At 37.1% G+C, this 24,490-nt stretch overlaps 5 protein-coding genes across 5 annotated transcripts; 3 read left to right on the top strand and 2 right to left on the bottom strand.

Annotated features, from left to right (window-relative positions):
* Positions 1 to 7: 7 nt before the first annotated feature.
* Positions 8 to 1,586, top strand: BO80DRAFT_492027 (uncharacterized protein; the record flags this gene model as incomplete). Its single annotated transcript, XM_025723738.1, has 7 exons — positions 8 to 24; positions 454 to 593; positions 631 to 931; positions 963 to 1,017; positions 1,058 to 1,237; positions 1,289 to 1,481; positions 1,522 to 1,586. The coding sequence occupies 7 exons, from the start codon at positions 8 to 10 to the stop codon at positions 1,584 to 1,586; spliced, it is 951 nt and encodes a 316-aa protein (XP_025577633.1).
* Positions 1,587 to 1,700: 114 nt separating this feature from the next.
* BO80DRAFT_402324 (cytochrome P450) lies at positions 1,701 to 3,455 on the bottom strand (the record flags this gene model as incomplete). Its single annotated transcript, XM_025717606.1, has 3 exons — positions 1,701 to 2,727; positions 2,776 to 3,272; positions 3,318 to 3,455. 3 exons carry the CDS (start codon positions 3,453 to 3,455, stop codon positions 1,701 to 1,703), a joined length of 1,662 nt encoding a protein of 553 aa, XP_025577634.1.
* A 2,702-nt stretch (positions 3,456 to 6,157) lies between these two features.
* On the top strand, positions 6,158 to 7,425 carry BO80DRAFT_433069 (uncharacterized protein; the record flags this gene model as incomplete). Its single annotated transcript, XM_025720810.1, has 4 exons — positions 6,158 to 6,219; positions 6,451 to 6,512; positions 6,712 to 6,794; positions 6,928 to 7,425. 4 exons carry the CDS (start codon positions 6,158 to 6,160, stop codon positions 7,423 to 7,425), a joined length of 705 nt encoding a protein of 234 aa, XP_025577635.1.
* Positions 7,426 to 7,624: 199 nt separating this feature from the next.
* Positions 7,625 to 9,755, bottom strand: BO80DRAFT_492029 (uncharacterized protein; the record flags this gene model as incomplete). Its single annotated transcript, XM_025723739.1, has 9 exons — positions 7,625 to 7,952; positions 8,016 to 8,095; positions 8,132 to 8,375; positions 8,412 to 8,729; positions 8,769 to 8,886; positions 8,920 to 9,053; positions 9,084 to 9,200; positions 9,361 to 9,609; positions 9,687 to 9,755. The coding sequence occupies 9 exons, from the start codon at positions 9,753 to 9,755 to the stop codon at positions 7,650 to 7,652; spliced, it is 1,632 nt and encodes a 543-aa protein (XP_025577636.1). The 3' UTR covers positions 7,625 to 7,649.
* Positions 9,756 to 10,200: 445 nt separating this feature from the next.
* On the top strand, positions 10,201 to 11,461 carry BO80DRAFT_423233 (uncharacterized protein). The gene has a single exon (XM_025719003.1). It carries the CDS (start codon positions 10,236 to 10,238, stop codon positions 11,424 to 11,426), a length of 1,191 nt encoding a protein of 396 aa, XP_025577637.1. The 5' UTR covers positions 10,201 to 10,235; the 3' UTR covers positions 11,427 to 11,461.
* The last annotated feature ends 13,029 nt before the right edge of the window (positions 11,462 to 24,490 follow it).

The following is a 24,490-nucleotide window of genomic DNA, read 5'->3' on the forward strand; positions in this document are numbered from 1 at the left end:
TTGGCAAATGCTAGGTCTACGACGGTAAGCACTAGACCAACCTAGACCTTAACAGTTGGTAACTCACCAGCTTACCCCTCATGCCACCCGTTTAGGCAGCTAGATCTTTCTCAGCCTTGTGCCACAATATCTTTCTCGCCTACGGAGTATCCTGTGTTTATATAAATAACTCCCATTTCTAGACTCACAACCTCCCTCCTATTACCATCTCATATAATCCCCAAGCCCTAACCCAACGGTTCAAATCCCACCCATTAAAATGGACGTACATGTTGTCTCCAAATAGGACAACACCAAACACGCCACCTTCTAAATCCTCTACCCCACCACTTCCCTCCCTCCTTCCTCCGTCCGCGTCCAATCTACCCTCCTATCCCTAACCACTAACAACCTCACCTACGCCCTTTTTGGTGATTTCTCAAACTGGTGGTCCACCTACCCCCTTCCCTCCAGCACCCCAGCCCCCTACAACGACCCCTCCGCCTGGGGCATCGTGCCAGGATGGGGTCTCGCCACCATTACCGCGAGCACCCTCCCCAATCGCACCCCCGGAACCACCCTCTGGGGCTACTGGCCCCCTCTCGTCCCACACCGTCGACCTCCAACTCACCCCCGCCCCTAACAGCCGAGACACCCACTTCATTGAAACCTCTCCACATCGTCAATCTCTCATGTCGCTGTACAATCGGTACATTGTCTTCGATATCAAGGATCGAGATCTAGATTCCCAGGCCTGGGAATCTGTCCGGGTGATCTTGAGTGCTGGCTATCTATTCAGTGAATATGTCTTTGCTTATGACCCTGCAACACACCCTGTTACGGCTCCGTTCCCCGGCAGGCCCGGTGTGGAATGGACTGCCGCCGAGGCGGATCTTTTCAATGCGGTGGTGATTTCCCTCGCGGCGAGTGGGAAGACTGCCCGCTCCGTGGCGTATAATCTTTGTCTGAGGCCAAAGGGCAAGGGTCCCCCTGGGATTGTTGCAGGTGACCTCCGTGCCTGGGGTGATTGGAGACGCGGTGAGGAAGATGAAGCCGGGTTTTGAAACGCTGGCGGTAGGGTATGATGGTCTGGAGGGGGGCGGAGGAGTGGTTGGTTGAACGGAAGCCGGAAAAGCTCGTGGTTGTGGATTTTGGGGGTAGGGATGGAGTGCATCAGAATTTGTTTGGGTTGATTCAGCGGAATGAGGTCTTGAGGGGGTCTAAGCTTGTGGTTTTGGGGGTTGGGTTTCAGCAGAAGGTATGTTCATTTTTCCTTCTTGTTTGAAGGCATGATGCTGATAATCTGCAGGTTTACACCATGGAAGAGGCCCTGGCGGGTCAGAATGCGATGCAACAGCTGGGGATGATCCAGTTCAACATGTCGCCTATTCTGGATGCCGTGTTGGGTGTCAGGGATCCGGTGAAGGTCTTTGAGGAGTTGGATGAGCGCTGGAAGCATTGGCTGGCGAATCGCAAGTTGTTTGCCCCGGATCTGCGTCTTCGTTTGGGGTAAGGGGGTGGTTGGGGCGGAGGGTATTGAAGGAGGTTGGGATCTTCTCGCTCAGAGCGAGGTGAAGCCGGATGAAGTGTTGGTTTATCGGGTTTAGATTGGGGATGAGGGCATAGGAAGACTTCTTCGCATCGGCTTAGAAGAGTGATATATACCATCTGCTGCCATGATTCAACAACCCCAGTATACATCTCACAAAACCATCAACCACTTATGTAGCAAATCGAACCCTACACGGCAACCCCTGAGCCGGATGCGCCGCCCCCTTAGCCACCAAATACGCCCTCTCCCCATACATAGTCCGCACCTCCCCGAACCCTGGATGCTCACGATCCCACTCCTCATACATACTCTCAAAGTCAAACTCCCGCACCACCATAGCCAGGGTGATTTTAATTCCCAGAAACGCCATATTCTGCCCCACACAATCTCTCGCGCCCCGCTCAAACGGCCGCCACCCGCCCGTCGGGGGATAGAGCGCGTGTCCGGGCTCGACGAGCCAGCGATCTGGGATGAAGTCGTGCGGTTTGGGCCAGTAGCTCGCGTTTCGATGGATGGCGGTATGGACCATCCAGATCGCGCAGCCTTCTACTGGGAAGGTCTTGCTGTTGGGAGAATTGGGGTCGGTGAGTGATGTACCTGGAGTGCCGAATCTGAGGGCGTTGGCTGGGGGGAAGAGACGGAGAGTCTCTTTGATCACGGCGAGAGTGTAGGGCATTTGGTTGAGTGACTCTGGATGTTGTCTGATTTGCGTTGCAACATTGTCTTTGGAACCGAAGAGATGTTCGTGTTCTGCACGGATCTTGGCGAGGGTGTCCGGATGCTTCGAGAGGAGGTAAAGACAGTAAATAATAGTCACGGCGGTAGAATCATGTCCGACAAACAGGAACAGGCGGATCTGAATCGTAGCCCAAGACTTGAACTCCGGGTCGAGAGTTGCGGTGTGGGCTTGACTCGCAGGTCGGGTTTTCATGTACTCCGCAATGACAATGTCCATGATGGATTTGCCCCGGTTCTGGGTTTTATCACGCTGTAACCACTCCTGGTAGCGCTTCTCCAGCTCCACCCCAATGTGATGGTTCAGGGTCCGGCTGTTGCGCCATTGACGGTACATCCGTCTAACATCCCAGCGTCGGAGGAGGTTATTGTCGTTTTGCCAGCCGCATTCTAGCTCGATGGTGTCGCGCATGGCGGCGGCGATGGGATTATGTCCGGTTTGGTGGTTGAAGCGGGTGTTTCTGTGGGATTGTCAGATACTGTTCTTACGGTTTGGGGAAGGGTCATACAATGCCACGTTGCCGATGACATCCATCATGTAGTTACAAGCGAGCTGGTCCATAGAAAAGGTGTCTCCCTTCTTGGCGTGTTCGCGAAGACTTTCCACATAGATCGCTGCTTCGTCCAAGATATAATCGACATGACCCATGGTAGCTGACATGCTGAACGCGTGGTTGAATAAATCGCGATCATGCTTCCACTCTGCCCCATTGGTGATGAAGAAGTTCCTCCCCCCTGCCATGGGGTTGATGAACGGGGCGAGCTGGTCGCTCGGCTTGGGTAGGTTGTAGGTCTGGCAGGCCTGCACCGCGAGTGGAGGGGAGGCAACGACAAACATGGGACACATGAATGGCCAGACGTCGATATAGAACCCATATTGCAGTCCGGGATGCTCTGTCGAAAGAAGGGCGAAAGTCTCAGATTGAACGATATCACTCGGACATGTCTTGGCAAGGGCTGGCATGAGTCGCAGGTGTCCAAGTATCGGATCCCAGGGAGGCATGGGCTAGATGGTCAATGAGAGTACATAATCGACTAGGATTATACGTACCATTCCTTGTTGTTTAAGGCGATAAAAGTGCAGTCGCACTCTAGCCATCTTGTAAAGGAATGAAATGAGGCCAATCACCGCCAAAGCCAGGGCGATGCGGCCGCCGAGGCCTTCCCGGTTGAGGTTCAGACCTTGCATTATGCACGAGTGAGGAGGATGCCAGATGATAGGGAGAGGAGCGGACCAGGGGGGTTAAAAAGCCAGTTAAATTGCTTGCGATGACTGCCTGGTAAGCTTTTAGTGCTTAGTGGGGGACGCCATACTTAAGTGGCCGTTGCTAGGGCTTACTTATCGAGCCCAGCCTTGTCGCCGCGTCGCATGCTGTCCCTCGCTGTTTTTTCGTTGACTTCTTTCCCCCTTTTTTTTCCCTCCCGGACCTAAGTATGAAAATCAATAATTATGAATTCTAGTTCTCACAAGTAGCTCCAAGTGTCTGAAAACGACCCGCCCTAGGTATATAGTCAACGGAGAAGATGGAGTGTCGTGGGAAACCAAGGTTGTTAAAGCTCTTTCGGCATATATATTTTTGACGCTCATGCCAGTCAGTAGAGCCTCGATCTGCAATCTGCATAGTAACTGGGTAGGTGACCTTTCAGAAGAACTTTAAGACAGACCACTAAAGAAGTATGACCAAGTTGCAGCTACCGTCGGGTCATCACAAGAGCCCTTCCCGTAGGCCTGTTAGGAGCTCCCCTCAAACTTGACATGGAGATGGCCGAGTGTACAGCTACCTCGACACACGCTCGACAGCTGTAACCATTGTAGCTCTAGTCTAGCGAGGTAAATATCTCAATGAAGTCCCAAGTCTGAGGTGCGCACATCCATAAAGATTGCAGTCTGGCACCTGCGATAGTATGTCTGAGTGTGGTTGTATGGCTATTCACCAAGCTCCAGTGTGGAGACAGAAGTATCAACAATATATCGTTTACTACGGAGTAGACCTAGCCCACACGTGGTGACTGCCCCGGAGATGGCCATAGACTTTCATGAGAGGCAGCTAGTGACAGGAAAGCGATCGGCCATGGCCAGCCTGTCAACCCCACTCTTCTCTGCCGATCACCTTCCTGACTAGGCAAGGCTATCTGACGTTATAGCCGACGAAGACGCGGAGGAGCCACTGGATAAGCGTCGATAAGCATAGTCTCCACTTGGTACTTCTGACCGCTGACCTGGAAGGGACTCACGGATCCTGCCCAACAGCCAGACAGGAAGAGGTGGTCATACGAGCGAAATAAGACCCTGCATCGTGCCCACTTAGCAAAGAAACCTCCACACTGCTCACCTCATCGCCATAAAGCCCATTATGCTGCCCATGGGCTCTGCCCCGTTGAAAGGCTGAAAGTGATGCCGTCCTTTAGCCTCTGCATCTCGCTTCTCCTATTTACTGCATCAACATCGGTTCCTTCATACGTATCTCGCCAGGCCATCGTTTTCTGCTTCTTGCTGTCACTTCCGTTTACCGTTAGTCATGCCATCATCTCCTTTCTCGGTCAGGGATGAGGCAAGGCCTAGGTGAGTTCTCCTAATGGATGTACCAGATCTAGTCATCGCCAATCAAACCTGGTCCCTCGTCTAAGCGCCTACCCGCTAACAGAATAAAGAATGAGGCCAGGGCTAGTGTAAGGAAATGGACATATGTGTAACAGACCTGAACCCGAGCTCAATATATCGGACCGATCCGACACCAGTTATTTTCAGTCTCTTCACGTCTAATTTCCGGATATATCAGCCGCCATATGAAGTGCACAGACGGGGTGCAGATTACCACGTGGGAGCTTTCCGCGTGGGGAGTGGGTAGGGTTTCTGGTCTTCACCAACGGGATGGCCAAGGGCGTGTTGATCACCTACGACTGGTCATCATGCGTCGTCGGGAAAAAGGCCGCATGAACGATACGGAGAACAGAAGCAGGCCAGTACCCCGAGTGAGACGTGTGGTCCACAAGATAAGAGGGCCTCCGGTGGGGGGAAAGGGGTGATATAGCCCCTGGTACAATGCCATGTGACGACTGCTACCCTGGTTTTCAAGGCGGGCCGTATCGCTACTAAGCTAGAAATTTCCGACAAATTTTCTACACTATGGCTTGGCTTTTCTTGCAACAATGTGTGACTGTAAGGTGCTTTTCGAGGAATGGGACCCGCGGAGCAGGGTTGGCTTTGGGGTTGTTAGACTGGCTGAGAACTGCCTCCTCGGGTAACAAGGCTATCACGATAAATAAAGAACTGTGTGAATCTTGTCTAGCTGTTCTTGTTTCTTTCTCTTGGCTTTCTTCTGATTTTTCATCTTGGTGGGTGCAAGGCATACTTCCTCGCAAGATCGCATCATTGCCATTTATCACGCTGGTTTTCTCATGCCGGCCTGCTTATCCCTCTAACCTGTCAAATCTATGAGTCCAGCTTTTCGCTCCGAACTCCTGCACAGGCTCATGCATTAGGCTGTCCCATGACTGTCTATTTAGGGGACGTCTGTGAAAAAATGTCATAATCTGCTTCCAAAAACATGAACACGATTGACTTTCAACATCGAAGATTTACAGTTCCCCAGATATTTTGACTGGGCATATTCTGGCGTACAATAATAGACTACATAAATATCACCCTACTATCGACTATAAATGCATACTCCGCTAGTTACTACGATACAGTAACGAATTGACGGTGGAAGGGTGCTCTGAATTTCACCCAGAGAGCCCAATTTGTCAACTAGCCTACTGAATTCCATCTGGCTGGTAAACCATGCCACCTGGCCCACCAATTGATCCGTCCAGCTCAAGTGCAGCGAGCGACCCGATTCGGCGTGGTAAACGGTGAACACGTTGCCCCTCTTGGCCTCCAGTGCGATCATGACCTTTTGGTACTTGCGGGGTAAAAATGAAATCATTACCCAGAACCACATAGTCACATGGTAAGACTGAGCACGCATCATTGGTCAAAACCCCGATACTGATGGGTGATGCTGTCAGGGTGGCGGCCCATTTGGCGGCTTGTTCGGGATCGAGATGACCAAACATGTACCGGTGGGCCTCGGTAACGGTTCCTAGGCCATCGAATTCGTGTTTCTAGCCAGGTATCTATCAGGTCTTGTCGCTCTCAGTGCACAGTCAATGGTGAGCAGCTTACATGGAATCGCATAAAGGGGGGGTATGACAAGGGTCCCGTCTTTCGGTTGGAAGAACGTGTGGACCGATTCGCCAACTGGTACGACAAATGCCCTAACGTAGAAGATCCCAATCACGCCTCCGAGTAGACCCTTGGCCGGGCGAGACTTATGCTGCAGCGGAGGGGCGGCAGCTTAAACCTGTAGTCCATATAGTAAGCCCTGAACTCTTACTACATGCTCACCATCCGTCCGTTAACCGGGCCTCAAGTCAGGTAACTTGGCTACTAGTGTATGCAGTTTCATGCAGAAAATCACATCCTCCCGATCCAACCAACCCCTGCGTAGACCCCGGTGTTGCTGCCTTGCTCAGTCAAAACACAGTACATCCGAATACCTAGCGACGCCGGCGATGTGATAAACTTCTGGCTCATCTATATTGACCGAGACTTGGCCCCTCTGGAGTCCGATAGGTTCCACATTGACCTGCTTTCGGCTTCTTCTTAAGTGGAGTAGACTGACCGTGCTCTTGCCGTGAGCGTGATACCGGGTACATACGGAGACCCACTTGGGCTGTCGCCCGTGAATGCCCTCACGTTTCCCGGGTTTGAGCCAGACCGGGTCTTGCGGGTGGCATGGTGGCCCGAGACGCAGGTGCCGTGGGTGGATGCGGGCGACGTGGGAATTGTGGTCGCGGCGGCCATCGCGGACCCCGAGCGCTACTCTCATAGGGCCATTGATCTCGCGGTCGAGGCACTGACGGTGGAGGAGTTGGCGGGGAAGCTTGGGCGGGCTCTACGGAAAGGGGAGGCCGGGGTGCCAGTGCCCGTGTCAGTGCAGTATCGGTCGGAGGACGAGGTGGACCAAAGCGACCGTCCAAGATTTGTTGCATCCGAAACCATGGACATAGGGGTTCAAGAGGCGCAGCATCATTGTCAACAGCGACTCTCTCCGTTTATCATCAATATGATACGCATTATGCAGCTATGCAACCATCCCCACCCTCAAGGTTGAAGGTGATCATTATATAGGCTTCGGATGTAGACACGATGGGTTATATATTTCCACGTGCACAATAGTGGCACACCCTCAATCGTAATGTCGACAACATAAACTCCAGTACTCAGCAGAATACCACAGAAGATATATACGTCTAAGAAAGTAACAATAAATTCGAATTCAATATAAAGACATGAAAGATAATATTAAACATCAGCATTACAAATCCCACCCCCCTCCTAGACAACCATCGCCACCATAATCGCCAACACCGTGCCCATAACCTGCCACACCGACCACCGACTGCCCGCGGACGCAGCTGCGGTGTACAACGGATTGACCGCGCTTCTCGTGGGAGAAGCAACGGCCGTGCGTATGCCACTGACATGACTGCTCTGGGGCCATACGTGTCCGAGAGAGGCAGAGGCAGAGGCAGAGGGAGAGGCGGAAGAAGAGGCATTGAGGTTACCAGAAGCCCCGGACCCGGAGTGTGGGGTAAGTGTGTACGCGGACGGGGCCACGGTGGGCTGAGCAATGTCCGTCTGCGTCATCACGATGGTGCTGATGTATCCGGTGCAGGTCGCGTCGTTGGAGCAGGATTCAACAGTGACCGTCGTGGTGTAGACTGCGTTGGCATTTGCACCTGTGTTAGGTCCGATGTTTGAGGTTGAGCCTGAGGTTGAGCCTGAGCCAGAGCCATAGCCGGAGCCGGAGCTGGAACTTGAACCGGAGCTGGAGCTTGAACCGGAGACAGAACCGGAGCTTGATGCCGTGTATGCCCCTGTGCCGGAGCCTGCACTGGTATTCGCATCCGAGCCTACACCCGAGCTTGTGCCGGAGCCTGCAGATCCAGACTGAGATCCGGTTGACACAACCTGAGATGCACCACCCGAGCTGATAGGTTGAGCGTTGGCAATCGTGGTGGAAGCAGAGACAGTATCAACGCCTTCAGCCGGGATAGTGGTCTGGGCTGGCGATACCGTGTAAGTAGTCGTTCCCACAACCAGGATCTCAGTCGTGACATAGGAGCCTTGAGACAAGGCACTGCAATTGGCATCATCTCCGCAGGCACTAACCGTGGGAAAGCGGGTGCTCAGGATAGTGGAGGTGGTGACGGACGGCACTTCGCCACCTGCTCCTGTTGCGGATGACAGAGGAGTGTTCGTCGGGGCGATTGACACCGGGTAGACGGTGGTCCCGAGCACTAGGGTTTCGGTGGTTGCGTAGGTGGTCTTTGATCTCAAGGGGCAGTTGGTCACCGATGAAGGACAGGCGGTGATGGTGGTGGTGCGAGTGGTAAAGATGGTAGATGTAGTGAGCTCAGAGCCTCCGATACCCCCTCCAACTGCTTCAGTAACAGAAGGAGATGACGCATGCTGGGTGACTGCCGGACCACTGCTGCCAGTAGCATCGGCCACAGGACACACCGTTGTGGAGACAACCAGGGTTTCAGTGGTCAGATATGTAGTCTTCGATCTGAGTGGGCAGTTGGTCACAGAAGAAGGGCACGCGGTAATGGTAGCAGTGCGGGTGCTGAACACGGTGGAAGTTGTGTACTCCGAGCCACCATTTCCATGGTCGTGACCAACAGCAATTCCGGTCACAGATGGGGAGATGGCGGCGGTCTTGGTCGCGCTGGCGGCCTCGGTAACCGGGCAGATTGTGGTGGACACCACAATTGTCTCCGTGGTCACATAGGTGGTCTTGGAACTGGCAAGGCAGTTGGGAATTGTAGACGGGCATGCAGTGATGGTGGCCGTGCGAGTGGAGAGAACCGTCGATGTGGTCAACTGTAGCGTGGACGTTTCAATGGCAGTCACCGTTTGTGTAGCAGAGGCAATGCTTAGTGGAGGAGCTCCAGTTGCAATAGAGCTAGGGGCAGAGATGACAACGGGCTTGCTAGTAGCTGGCCTCGAGGCCGGGGCGGAAGAGGCCGGGATAGCCGCGGACGAAGAAGCCGAGCACTGGGTACGCTGTGGCAGAGGCCGGGAGACATAGCTCCAGTGCGGCTGGGAACCCGGCGAATGACTCGGGGCGGGTCTTGAAGAAGGAGTGGAGGATCCTCTTAGCAGCGGAGTCGAGGATGAACGGATTGCGCTTGAGGAGGGCACCACGGTACTCGATGGAGTAGCAATTGCGCTGGAAGAAGGAACGGACGAGGGATAAACAGCACTGCACGGTTTGCGACTGGGCAAGGACCTTGAAATATAAGACCAATGATGATGGCTGGACGTTGCCGCTGAAGGGGTGGGAGTCGCAGTTGGTTCATCAGCAACGGTCAAGGCAACGCTGGTTTGCAGCAACAAGGCCGCGAGGATCCATCCTCGAACCAGCAGATGGCCCATCGTGACCGAAAATTCGAATTCGTAGGGTTCAACGACTGACTGTAATAATGCAAAAAGCGGGAGTGAAAGAAAACTGTAAGAATTATTAAAGGCGATTGAGCAACATGAACACCGTAAAGAATGACTGAGGGTTGGTTCTGTTGAGGGGGGAAAAGAAAGTGAGAATCCGCATCCGTATGGAGTACCCGGAGAGGCGAGCTGCTGTATATACATCCTTTGAAAAGCGCTGTCGGCTATTGCTTCCCAGAAAACCGGGAGTCCAATCGAACTAGTATGAGGGTCTTGTTCCTGTGGCGCAGTTCCGTATTCAGCCGCACTATTGACGCCCGCTGGGTCGCCATGAGTCCGGTCGTGGTGAAAATAGCCGACGGCAATTCTTGCCTCAACCAAGGGAGGACTACTTATTGCGAGGACACTCCAAGTCTGTCGGATATTCAGAGCGTCACTCAATTGAGAATTCTTCTTTCTTGTGTCTTGAAAATGTCACTCTACCGCTTTGTCCTCGTTGCGGGCCTTCTGCTCGGCCAGGGTTCGGCCAGCACTCCCAGCCCTAACTCCCCCGCAGCCAGCTCTCCCGTGGCCAGCAGTCAAGCCGTTGCGCCCACCGTAACCTGTCGCACGGAGCTAGGAACCATCTCCCTGGCGTCAGTGCCTACGACCACCATCACTCGCACCATCCATGACCAAACCCCAGTCGTCGTCTTGACGACCACGCAGGACACTGTCACCGTGACTCCTGACGCCACCACCGTGGTCGTGACCGACTATGCGACCACCACGGTCACTTCGACTGCTTCCACGGTGACTGATACCTTCTCCACCACCTCGACTGAGTATGAGACGGCGACCGTCACTATCACTCCGGCTGCTGTCACTGCCACAGTCTCGGTCACCATCTCCACCACCAGCACCAGCACCTCCACCATTAGCAGCTCTGCAGGCTTCACCCCTATTGTGGACACGCTGCCCACCGCTACTGCTGCTAAGCGGTCCCTGGTCGAGGACACCGATTGCTCTCCTCTGTTGGACGACTACCAATATCCTCAAGAGGTTGAATGTCACGAGAAGATCATCGTCAAGACCACCACCGTCTCCACCGTCACCGGATCTCCCATCACGGCCACTGCTACCGCCCCTACCACCACAGTGACAGTGACCAACACCATTACCCAGAGCTCGACGGTGCTTCCCTCCGATGTGTCCACCACCCTGAGCTACAGCACCACTTCCACCATCACCGAGACCAGCTCCGCTGCAGCCGAGACCACCACCGTGACTTCCACGACCACTGCAATCGCTGCCGTTGAGACCACTACCTTCTACGAGGCGTGCGGTAGCAACAACATCGCTGGTCTTCCCCTCTCCTCCGACTATGACAGTTTAGCGGGCCAGTACATCTACTACATCACGTTCAGTAATATCCCCGGGGAAAGTCTGACCGTCGGCAACACCGCGTCTGCATATGACTGCTGTGTCAGCTGCATGCAGAGCTCCACTTGCGCCATGTCGTACTACAATGCCGTTTCGTCCTCCGTCAAATACTGCTATCTTATCAAGACGACCACATGTTCCCAGGCTTCGACGTATGGTACGGTGAAGGTGCACAGCTCCGCGGCAACTATTCAGATGTCTAATGGCAACTGTGGCCGCGTCGAGGGTTCTCAGGGTTGATGTGGATTCTGACGAGATCCTCAATAGCTAGCTTATTCATTACCTGTATTTATTACATTAATATTACAGTTCTTTGTTCTATCGCTTTGTTTGCCCGTGAATCCGTAGAAAGGTCAATCGTGAATGTAAGAGCTAAGCCTCGGCTATAATAACCTAATCCAAGTTTCCAAGAATCCAGTGAGCGCAGCCCCGCCAACAACCCACAACAAAAATAGACTGATATGCTAACGCCACTCGACCGCTCGTATCTCGGAAATTACCCAGAAACTTAGCGCAGCCACGCAGATCCGCCAGATCGGCTTTTATTACTCTGTCCAGGGTTTGGGTCAGGTACCCGGCGCGTCTAATTGGTCAGGAGATTTTTTACCTTTTCAACAAGAGTCCAGACCCCTGGCTATATCCGTGCAGCACAAATACTCGGATATCTCCGAGTCCGAATCTTGATTCGGGTGACAGGAGGCGCTATTGGTATATAGGATCGATTGGTGGTTGTAGCGTCAGGGATGTCACATGGATTTGGGAAAGGGGTACGGAGTACAGGGCTTTGACAACGGACGACTCGGCCAAAAGGATTAGTCCCCAGCCAGATCATCCTTGCGCTGGATGATATGACAGACCGGATGATGAGCATTGTGATACCCCTATAGATGGGTAAGTGGAAGTATATTAAACACGGAGTTCAACGGATGCATGACTGGCAATGGGGTTTCAACAAAGTTCCTTTATGATCGGTGATAAAGATCTTCCTCTTTGAAGCACCTAGGCGTTTGTCTACTCCGGTAAGTCTAGAGTATGCATGATCGGTATAATCAGAATCATGTGACCAACAATTTCCCTCCAGGGTGCGCTTGTATGAGCCTGAATTTCGGCTGGGAACGATTTGGAGTTGCGTCTACTCTGTTGGAATAATGGCTCTGGCCTGCTCATTAAACAAGAGACAAGAATTAAGGCATCAAGGGGGTGTATTTGTCATGCAAAATGCGCAGACGACAATCCTCTTTGACTGAGGAAGAAATGGTATCAATGTGTTCGTATGTTAGGTCCATGCACTAGTCCTACAACATATGCATGATCGTCGTAGCCAAGAATATTTGTTAATATCAACCTTCCTATCTAGTAATCTAGCACATACGACCATAGGGTGTGGAGAACAGGGCTTCCCGTCCGCTCAGCCATACTTAAGCCACACGCCGGGAGATTAGTAGTTGGGTGGGTGACCACCAGCGAATCCCTTCTGTTGTATGTTTTTATTTTTTGGTATTCAGACAATCGTCCTTGTTCTTTTTGTGCTCATTGAAACGGTACAATGCATTCAGGATGTATCTAAAATTGGTGTTGATTATAATCTTGCTTTGGATCGGGACTCGCTCGGAGAAACTGCAGCCTCAGGCCGGAAGCCTTGTATTTTCAATCACCCCTAGATATGTTTTCGTAAACTCTGGTCGTGATTTCAACGAGGGTGGGCCCAGAACCCAAGCACCCCATGCTATGCCATTCCGTTTTAAAGTTCGAATGCTTGGAACGGGTCACACCCTCCAACGCCCGCCTGTGGTCTCTATCGCGCTTCCCTTCCTCGTCACTCATACCCCGGGAGATATATCCTTGACAGTGTGTGATTACTACGGACCTGAACATCCCACCCGCACAGCAACCTGAAAAGGGCTAGGCCCTGTCAGCCATCCGGAATTGGAACATCTATGTTCTGACCTGTCTAGTCCTAGACCTTGATCCGATGATATCTGAAGAAAGGATAGAAATCTCCAGAGAAAATAAAAATCTCTAGAGTAGTAAAGGAGCTTATTAATATTATAAAGAAATCTTCCAGAAAGAGTTATTTATAAGTAAACTTAATTAGTTTATAAATTAGATAGTTCTTTCTCTAGTAAATTTAATTTTTTTATAGATTATTATATTTTATGTAGTCTATCTAGCTTCTTAATCTATTATAATTTTAAATTTATTTTTTTTTGAAGTACTTATTAGATAATAAATTAGTAATATATAATAACTATAATAAATTAATAAATATTTCTAGCTACTACGGAGGCACTACCCAAGCTAATATTATTAATTAGTTAGTTAGATATATTAAAAAATTAATAATCTAGAGTATAGAAATATAATATATTATTATCTAATAAAATATAGTAATAGATAATAAGATTAGAGCTAGTCTTAGATAGATTAAATAAATTATTAATATTTAATTTTTATTTTTTTAAGTATTTATTATAATATTTTTATTTATATTAATATCAGCACTAATACCAGTCTAAGATTTAATTAATATAAAGAAATTAAAATTATTAATTTTTATAAATTTTAATAGAAAAGATAAGAGCAAGTTCCCGAGCTAGTTTAATAATATATAAGTAAAGATTAGAATTAACTAATAATTTATTAGTATATTAGCTAAATAGGCTTGGTATATATTTATACTTTTAAATAGGAAAATTAAAGTAAAGATTAATTTATAGATAAAGATTAATTATAAAGCTCTAATCTTCTTAATTATAATTTTAATTAACTATTTTAAGCTAATTTATAAGAATCTAGTTTAATAGGAAAAAATTATCAGTAAGCTATCTATCCTTAAATAAAAAGATTAAATAGTTAATAATCTTCTAGTGGAAGTTAATAGTGAGACGGCCGTTCAACACAGCAAAATGAGGTTGTATTGGTGCTAACTACTCTAGAACTTTAAGTGTAAGGAGGAAAAAAGGAAAATAAGAAGTATTATAAGCACTCGCTTGAAGAAAATAATATCAAAATAAATAAAATAAATATAGTTATATAATCTTGAATGAGATTATTATCATATTATCTCCTTATTTAGACCTAACTGCCCTCAGTCAGGGAAACATTATTATTATTATAATCTATAGTAAATTTATTATTCTCCGCGGTTGTAATCTATATGAAGAGTTATTTAAATAATCTAGAATAGTCCGGATAATAGATATAAAAATCATATAAATAGAAAAGTATATTCTTAAAATTACTAATAAGATATTACTCGTAGTTATTTTTATTAGAACCTACCCATTTAACATGGTACTGTAGGATTTCTGTCTGTAAATAGCTTTCTAAGATCTATTCTATTTTTTACTTAGTATAGTTATTAATTTTAATTAAAGAAGCTTAATCTAAGATCTATCTAGATAACAGCTCTAAAATACCACGAAGGCAAAGTTTATCAGGATGAAAAATAGAATAGATCTTTATATTATTAAGTAATTAAATTTAAAATACATGACTAATTTTTTTAATAATAGTTACTGGACTATATTAATTTTTTAATAGTTTCTAGAATAGTTATTCCTAATACTAGTTTTTAATATTTATATAAATCTTGTTTTTAATATTAAAATTTACAGGCTGATATCATTAGTTAATTATATAAATCTAAATTTATTAAGTAATTTATATATTTTTTTTTTACTAGTTTTTATATCTGTTCCATACAGCGGGCTAAGATTTAGGCTTATTATTAATTAATAGTATTTATAATAAGAGTTTAAAGAAATATCTAGTTAAAAAAGATACAGGACTTATATTCCTACTTAATTATAAAAAATAATAGTCCTATAGATTCCTAGAGTAGGGTTGCGAAGATAAAATTAATTAATAGTAAAAGTTTTAATTAGTTATTTTAATAATAGTTTATAAAAAGAATAAGCCTCTGCACCATATACTAGTTAATAATTTTAATTTATTTATTAATTTAAGAGTAATATACTATTAAAAGCTTGAGCTTTACTTATAGTATATAATATAATTTATCTTAAAATTTTAATATAAATTATTTTCTTTAATTTAATATAATTATATTTAAGAATCTTAATTAAGAATATACGTATTCCAGAAAAAGCCAAGCCATGTCTTATATAAATATAGTCTTTATATATAGTATTAAAGTAACTCACTTATTTAGCTAGTTTACTATAATAAATACAGTATTAAAGTTATAGCGGTTCTTTAGGAACATTTAAAAATCTATTAATAAATATTATTCTAGATAGTCTAGAATTAATAAAGGTTATAGAAGTCCTAAAGGAAGATTTTATTTTATATTTTTTTACTTATAGATTAAATAGTTATCTAAATAATAATATATATTTTAATTTTAGATATTTTAATAATATCAGTATTTCATAAGACCCAATATCTTTATTTAGCCTAGGTAGGTAAATAATAATTAATAGTAAATTTTATCCAGTAATTAAATATATAGATCTCTATTATTTAAGATTATTAAAAAATTATTGAAAAGTATAAATCTATTTTCTAGGATATATTCTTCTTTATTATAATAGATTTATTTCTAGTAAGACTCTAGGGAGGTATAATCCCAGTTAGCTATTAAAAAATAGTCTATAATTTATAAATATTTCTTCACGGGAGTGAGGACTATTAGTAATTTAAAAACTAATAAAAAAAGATATATTCTATTCTTCAAATATTTTAGGAATAATAGGATTTACTCGTAGTATTATATTAGAACTTACTTATCTTTATTTTTATAGATTAGTATATTTACTAAGGCATTATACTTCCTAGAATAAAATTAAATCAAGAAATAATATTAAAAAAAAATTTAGTTTACTACGCCTAACAAGTATTCAGTCTCTTAGTAATCATGAAATATTCTAAGACTTAGTGGTTAGTTAGAATATTAAAATAGTTTATATACTAGAATTCTTTTAATTCTAGTTATTATTTCTTTAAAACACGAACAATTGCTAGTAGTTTTTTATTATAAATATTATAATTATATTCTATAGAAAATATAATCTTAGAATAATAAGTTACTAGATACTAGGCCTTATTTATTAGTTATAAAAATATTTTTATAATAATTTTATTAGTAGTGTCCGTCTCAATATAAGTAAGAAATATAGGATTATAATAGACTAGAATAGGGACTAAGACTAATATTTTATTAAATATCTTAAAAACTTTGGTATAGGTATGATCCTAGTTAAAAGTAATATCTTTTTAAATTAGTCATGTTAAAGATTATATTATTTTATTATAAATTTTAATAAATCTTCAGTAGAAGTTATAAAAGTTTAAAAATAATTAAATTCTCTATATAGTTATTGGAATTACTTACTTAATAATAATAATAATTTTTATTAAATCCATCCAAATACTATCAGTAGTAATAATAAATCTTAGAAACTTAGTTTTTATAATATAAAACTTATATTTATAAATAGTAGTCTGTAAACCCGCAGCCTATAACTTTTTAAATATTAAATATATATATAATTTATACTTAGCTATGTTATCACTGTAAATTAATATATTATTAATATAAATTATAATAAATTTATTTAAATACTCTATTAAGATTTTATTAATAAGCCATTAGAAGGCAGCGGATCTATTAATAAATTTAAATAAAAGAATTTAATATTTAAATAAGCTATATTATATTTTAAAAATTATAAGATTTTTTAAAATAAAATCTATTCTAATCTAGTAGAAGCTTTGATATATATTAAATTTAATAAAAATTTTTATATTACGCAGGCGGTCTATTATTTTATTAATAAAAAATAGAGAGTATGAGTTCTTTTTAATTAAAGTATTTAATTTTTAATAATTTATATAGAAATAGAGGCCTCCTCCAGATTTTTAGACTATTAAAATAGAAGATATAAAGAATATAGAATTTAATATAATAAATCTTTTATCTAGATTTTCTATAATATAATTATGGAAGGCCTATAGCTTTTTTACTATTATCTTATAAAGAAAGATAGTATCTAGAGGATTCTCACCCTCTAATTAAATCTTATAGTTATAATACTAGGATAGAGATAATATATTAGATTCTTTTTTTAAGAAAATATTTATTAGATTATAGTATTATTTAGAAAGGACTTTCTTAATCTTCTTTTTCTTACTTATATGTAGAGTCTTTAGTTTCTCTATAAGAATCTTTTTAATAATATTAAGTAAGATAATAAAAATCTTTATCTCTAAATTCTTTAGATATTATTAGAAACTAGCCGCTCTAATAAGAGCTATCTCTCTATAAAAAAGTTTAATTAGGATAAATTTTAATTTAAGCTTTAAAATTCCAGAAAAAAAATAGTACTAGTAACTTTTTTTAACTAGATTATATTCTATTTTTACTAGAGCCTTATATAGGCTACTTTAATTAATATAGGAGAGAATTAATAGTAATTATAAAAACTTTAACTATTTATTTTCTAATTATATTTTATAGTTTTTTAAATTATATCTTATTAATACTTATAATCCACCAGGGACTACTCCAGAATAATCTAGAGAATATTTATAAAAAATTTAGTTTTTATCTTATTCTCTAATATTAGCTAGTTTAGCTAGATTAGTTAGTAATTTTAGTAATCTAGTAAAATATTATATTTAATAAACTATATTTTTTTAAGGATAGTATCATGCCTCTCTAGGTCTAATATAAGAAAGAAAATATTTAAAAATTAATAACTATTAACTATAAGATTTAATTAAATTATATATATTAAATTAATAATTTGCTTTCTATTAAAGTCTGTAATTAAAATTATTTTCTTTAAAGATAATATTAAAATTTTAAAGTATCAGGCTAATTTAATAGTAAATTAAATATTTATTACTAAGTAGACATTGGCTCTGGAATTAATAAGCGTATAAATAAAGATAGTAATACTATCTTTAGAAAATAGAATAGTAATTATAAAATTATTATTATTATTTTTTAGTAGATCTTATAGATTTACTATACTTATTTAAGTTTCTAGCTTATTTAGGATAAAAACTTTTCCTAAGTATTATTTTTTATTAATTTAAGTTTTTCTGTAGGGGCTTTCAAAGCCTTCATCTATATAATCTTTTTTTTAGAATATTCTCTACTTTTATAGCTGGACTTCTTATAATAGAAATACTTTTTATCTCTTATTAGTATTTCTCTAGTCTCCGGTTCTATACTAGAAGCTTGGGTTGGAGATTTAAAGAAAGTATTTATAATATTTAAAATAATAATAAAAAAATAAAGTATATAAAATTTAATATAATTTTTAATTATTATAAAATTATCTTTAATACATCTTTTAATTTATTCTTTAATTATATTTATAAAATTAGTATATTACTTTATAAATTCTTTAAAATCCTTATTATTATAGCTATACGCAGTGAGATTCTAAAACTTAATAAAAAATTTATTATAAAGATTATTTTTTTAGATATTCTTATTAACTCCAGCTTCAACGGTAAGATAATAAAAGATTAAGATAAAGATATAAAACTTATTTCTAGTTTTTATTTATAAATCTTAGTACTGGTAATAGGTATTATAAATTTTATTAAAATTAATAAAAATAGTCTTTAGATATTCAAGTATATTGTCTGAATCAAAAAAAGGATCAGTAGCGTTAAGATAAAAATATAAAATAAAATATCTTTTAATAATATCTTAATATTAGCTAATAATATATACTTTATATATAGTAAAGATACTATATTAGTTAATATTAACTTCTAATTTTTACTACATAGTAAGAATCTAATCTTTATAAATTAAATCTATATTATTACTAAATAAAGAAGGGTTTAGAATCTTTATAAATTTCTTTATCTCTACAGGGGTGTTCTAGTCTAGATATATTTATTATTATAAAATTTATACAGCGAAATAGTCTTATTCTCTAATAAAATACTTAATTTTTTAGGCCTGCTAATTCTACTAGTCTAAAAGATTATTTTTTTCAGTTTCTAGGATATTAAAAATCTTTAGAAGAATCTCAAAGATCTACTTTAAATCTTTTTTATATTAATTATTAAATTTAGTCTAATTAAATCTATCTTCCCAGTCTGGTTTATTAGGCAATATCACGGAAAGTTATCAGTTATCTTTAAAACTAAAAGTCTAGATACTTTCTCTAGCTATTTTATTTATTTAGTTAGTCAGGTGAATCTTTTAACTGTTAGATATCACTAAGAACACAGGATAGAGACTACTAATAGCTTAGTAGAAGCTAGCCGTGTATAATAATAGAAAAGAAATAAAAAATAATATTTAAAGTTATAAGACGGCTATTTAATATAGTAAAATAAGGTCATATTAGTACTAACTACTCTAGAACTTTAAACATAAGAAGAAAAAAAGGAAAATAAGAAGTATTATAAGCGCTTACTTGAAAAAAATAATGTCAAAGTAAATGAAACAAATATAGTCACATGATCCTGAACAAGGCTACCGTCATAAATAGCCTACTAATTAAAATTAAAAAATATAGTTAGAAAAATTTAAATAAAAAAAACCTTCTGTACTAAGCCCTGAATAATAATATTTATTAATAAATAATTAATATTAAATAAAAATTAGATTTTAAAGATTTTTGCTAATAAGTTAAATAGGTAATTAATAAATTTATAAAAATAAATTAATTTTTAAAAAAATAATTAGAATATTCTAGTATCTGGGTAAATAATATTTTTAAAAAAATAATTATAAATAATATTATAGATTAGAAACTTATAGTAGCAAGTACAGGACTTACTTAATAAATTTAATAGATATTAAAAAAAATATTAACTAAATACTAGGAGATAGGATTTTATATATATTATAGATTTTTAGAATATTATATTATTAAATATTTATATTTACTATTATAGTGTCTCCAGGACTTGAAAAATATTTTAAAAAATAAAGTCTACTAAATCTTACTTAAAAATAATCTAGTTAGTGAGGCTAGCTAGGCCTTAAAAAACTTAGCTATCTAGTAGTCTTTAATCTTAAAAAAAAATATAATTTCTTTAGATTATTACTTGGGGGGGCACATACTAGTTAATTAAAATTATAAAAAATTTAAAAAAAAAGTTTAAGAATTTAAAGGCTATCATACCTTCTCTATATTAAAATTAATTAATAAAATTTATTTTATAAATATTTTAATTAATACTAGCTGTACATTATATAAAATAATTAATTAGAATTTTATAAATAAAAATAAACTAGAGTACATTTCTATCGAACCCCAAAATATTAAAAAATTTAAAAAAAGAGAGACTTATATGACTAAATTAATAAAAATATCACTAGATATAAGTAAGAGTTTATAAAAATATATATATTTTTATATTTTATTATATATATATAAATATGATATCATACTAAGACTCCTGTGGATAAAATACTAGAATATAATATTTTAAATTAAAAATTCTATACTCTATATTCAGAACATAAGGGTAAAGATATAATATAAATAAAAATAAAATTATTTTTTAATATTATATATAATCTTTACTAATACATAGTATACTTAAAAAAATTAAAAAAAAAGATCTAGTAGAGCTATTTATAATAAGTCTAGTAGATATTAATAAGATTTTTTATAAGTTTAACTAGTTAAAAGATCTCATGGAAGTAAAAAGTAAGCTATTAAAATTTTATTATAAATATTTAAATATTTTTAATAAAATAATAGCAGATATTCTACTATTCTATTATCTAGAGATAGATTACTTTATAGAGATAGTTAAAGATGCTAGAGAAAAAAAGAAGGAAATCTCTTAAAATCTTCTTTATTAAATAAATTAACTAGAATTTTTAATATTATAAAAAACTCTAATTAATTTTTTAAAAAAAAGATTTATATAAATTAGTAATTTTCCAGCGGTTACCCCCATATTATTTACTTTAAAATTTAATAGTAGTTTATACTTCTGTATAAATTATTAAGTATTAAATTAAATAATAATAAAAAATTAATATTTTTTACTACTTATTTAAAAAATCTTTTAATATATCTTAAAAATTTAATATTATATTAAGTTAAATGTCATCCAGGTCTTCCACTATATCTAAATTAAAAAATAAATAAATGAAAAACTATATTTTGTATTTATTTTAAACTATTTAAATAATTAGTAATTTTATTTAGGCTTATTAATTATCTAAACACTTTTTAGTAATATATTAACTAAACTTTATAAAAATTTTTTAATAAATTTTATTTTATTTATATTAATAATATTCTTATTTTTATAAATAAAAGTCTGGCTAAACACCATGTTTAAGTATAGTAAATACTAGGATACTTATAAGACGCGAGCCTTTAAATAAATATTAATAAATATAAATTTAAAATAACCATTACCAAATACCTGGGATTTATTATTAAAATAGAAAAGAAGATCTATATAAATCTTATTAAAATTTAGATTATATAGGATTAAAAGATCCCGAAGACTGCTTATAATATTAAAGTCTTTTTAAGATTTACTAATTTTTATTAGTAGTTCTTTAAAGACTGGAAGGCCTACTTAGAATCTTTAATATAATTTATAAAAAAAATACTAAGTTTAGTTAGACACTAGAAATCTAGAAAATATTTAAAATCTTTAAAAAAAGTTTTATTATTACCCCTATCCTAGCATACTAAGATCTTAAATAAGAAACTTTAATAGAAGTTAACTTCTCTAGATAATATATAAAAAGAATATTATTTTAATAGAATAATTAGGAAATCCTCTACCCCATAGTATATTTTTTAAAGAAAAATCTATCTATAGAATGTAATTATTAGATTTATAATAAAAAATTACTAATAATTATTTAAATTTTATAAAAATAAAAATTAAAGTTCATTTTACTCCCCTATTTCAAGATTTTTAATAACTATTAGAATCTAGAATATTTTATAATTTAATAATAACTCACGGAATAATAGATATATTAAATCTAGTTTTTAAATTATTTTAACTTTATGATTAATTACTATCTAGAAATAATAAATACTTGATCTAATATTTTATCTCAAAAATCTTAGGATATATTTAAAGAAAGAGATAAATATATCATAAATTAAAAAATTTAATTATTTTATTTTATATCTAAAAAGGGATCCAGCTATATAATATTTATTAAAAAAATCTCTAATATAAGGATTCCTACTAATCTAGAACTTATAAAACTAATACTAGATAACCTGTGAAAGTAAATTAAATAAATTAATAAAAATTTAAAAAAATACTAGAAAGCAGTAACTAAAAATAAACTTAAATTTTTTAAATAATTAAAATTAAAAGTTTTTATTATAAAGTATTAATTAGATATGAACCAACATCTACTTTTTTAAAAATAAATCTAGGTCTTTAACTTAGAGTTTTTATAAATCTAGATTATTTAAAAAATTTATAATAGTGTAATTACTAGATATCTTAAATAAAATTAAATTTATAAAATAATTATTTATTACTATTACTAGTTAAATATAAGTAAAAATATTTATTGATTCTACTATAATTATAATAGTTATAGGACTAACTATATCTAAAAAAATTATAAATAAGATTTTTTAAAATTATTATTAATCTTTAATTAATTTTAGTAAAATATTATTATTAACTTCCTAGTAAATCTTCTGAAGTTTTAAAGCTATAGAAATATTATAATTATTATTAACTAATTAATTAAAAATATTATTATTAAGACTATTTCAAGTATAAACACAAAAGACTTTATAGATATATTTATTTAAATATTCTATAGCCACTATAAAGTACTCTAGTTAGTAATTTTAAATTATAGCTCTCAGTTTATAAGTGAACTATAGATAATTCTATATAAAATCTTAAATATTAAATAATATTTTTTTATTATTTATTATTTTAAAACGGATAGTATAATAAAATAATAGATTATAATTATTAAAACTTTCCTGTAATATTTTATTAATTAATAATAAATTAACTAGTAAAAATTACTGTTTATAATATAGTTAGTTTTAAATAATTAAGATTTTATATTAATAGGAATAAGTCTTTTTTTTTATAATATAATTTCTATATAAAATCTCTAGATTTAAATATTAAAATAGATGTTTTAGAATATTACTAGACCAAGAATTTCTAAAAATAAATTAAAGCTATTTTTAGTAAACTTTAAAAAATTTAAAATATTACTAACTTAATAATAATAGTAGTATAAGAGATATAAAAATAATATATTAATTAATAATAAAATCCTGCTCCTTGTTATAAAGAAAATAATAAGATTTAATTAAATCTAAAAAATATTATAATTAACTAATCTAGTAAAAAATTAAATTAATAAAATATTAAGTTTATAGTACTGGAATAGATTAGAATATATATCTATAAATTAAATATACTATCTAAAATTTATTTAATATTTTATATTAATTTACTCTAACTTACTGTTACAGACCCTCTACCTATTTAAAAAGTAACTAATTAGTAATTAAATATTATTATTATAGAAGATAGTACTAAGGAATATATTATTAAGAAAATTTTAAATAAAAAAAATATATTTTAAAGAAAATACATGTATAAAAAAATATTTTTAATTAAATAAAAAAAATACACTATACTTATATAAAAATTAATAACTAAACTTTATAATATTAAGATTTATAAACGCTGGCGTAATCTTATCTATTTAATTCTTTAAAATCTATAATAGGCTAGCCGCGTCACGGTAAAGAAGATAATAATTAAAAAAAACTAAATCTTATTAACTATCTAGAATTGGAATATCTATATTCTAATCTATTTAGTTCTAGATCTTGATTCAATAAAACCTGAAAAAAGAATAGAAATCTCTAGAGAGAATAGAAATCTCTAAAATAATAAAAAAACTTACTAATATTATAAAAAAATCTCTTAAAAAGAGTTATCTATAAGTAAACCCAACTAGTCTATAGATTAGATAGTTTTTTTTTCAGCGAATTTAATTCTTTTACAGACTATCGTACCTTACGTAGTCCACCCGGCTTCTTAGCCTGTCACACAACCCTAGCCAACCGCTGCTTATGCACTTGTCTGAGATTGCACCCTCCTCTGTGGTGCTGTCTCGGATAGATAGCATCCTGATGCAGCCCAAGTGATCAACCAAATTCGCACTTGCGTGATAGCCAGGGCATTCTTGAATCCCAAGTTCAAAATTGGTATTTGTATGATGAACTTGCGCACACAGGGCACTGGTCGAATACGAATGGCGAATGTCTTTATATCGACTGCATATCCATTGAGCCTACCGATTGCCCTACCTTGAC

This window comes from Aspergillus ibericus (assembly GCF_003184845.1).
Source record: "Aspergillus ibericus CBS 121593 unplaced genomic scaffold BO80scaffold_10, whole genome shotgun sequence".
Taxonomy (NCBI): Eukaryota; Fungi; Ascomycota; class Eurotiomycetes; order Eurotiales; family Aspergillaceae; genus Aspergillus; species Aspergillus ibericus.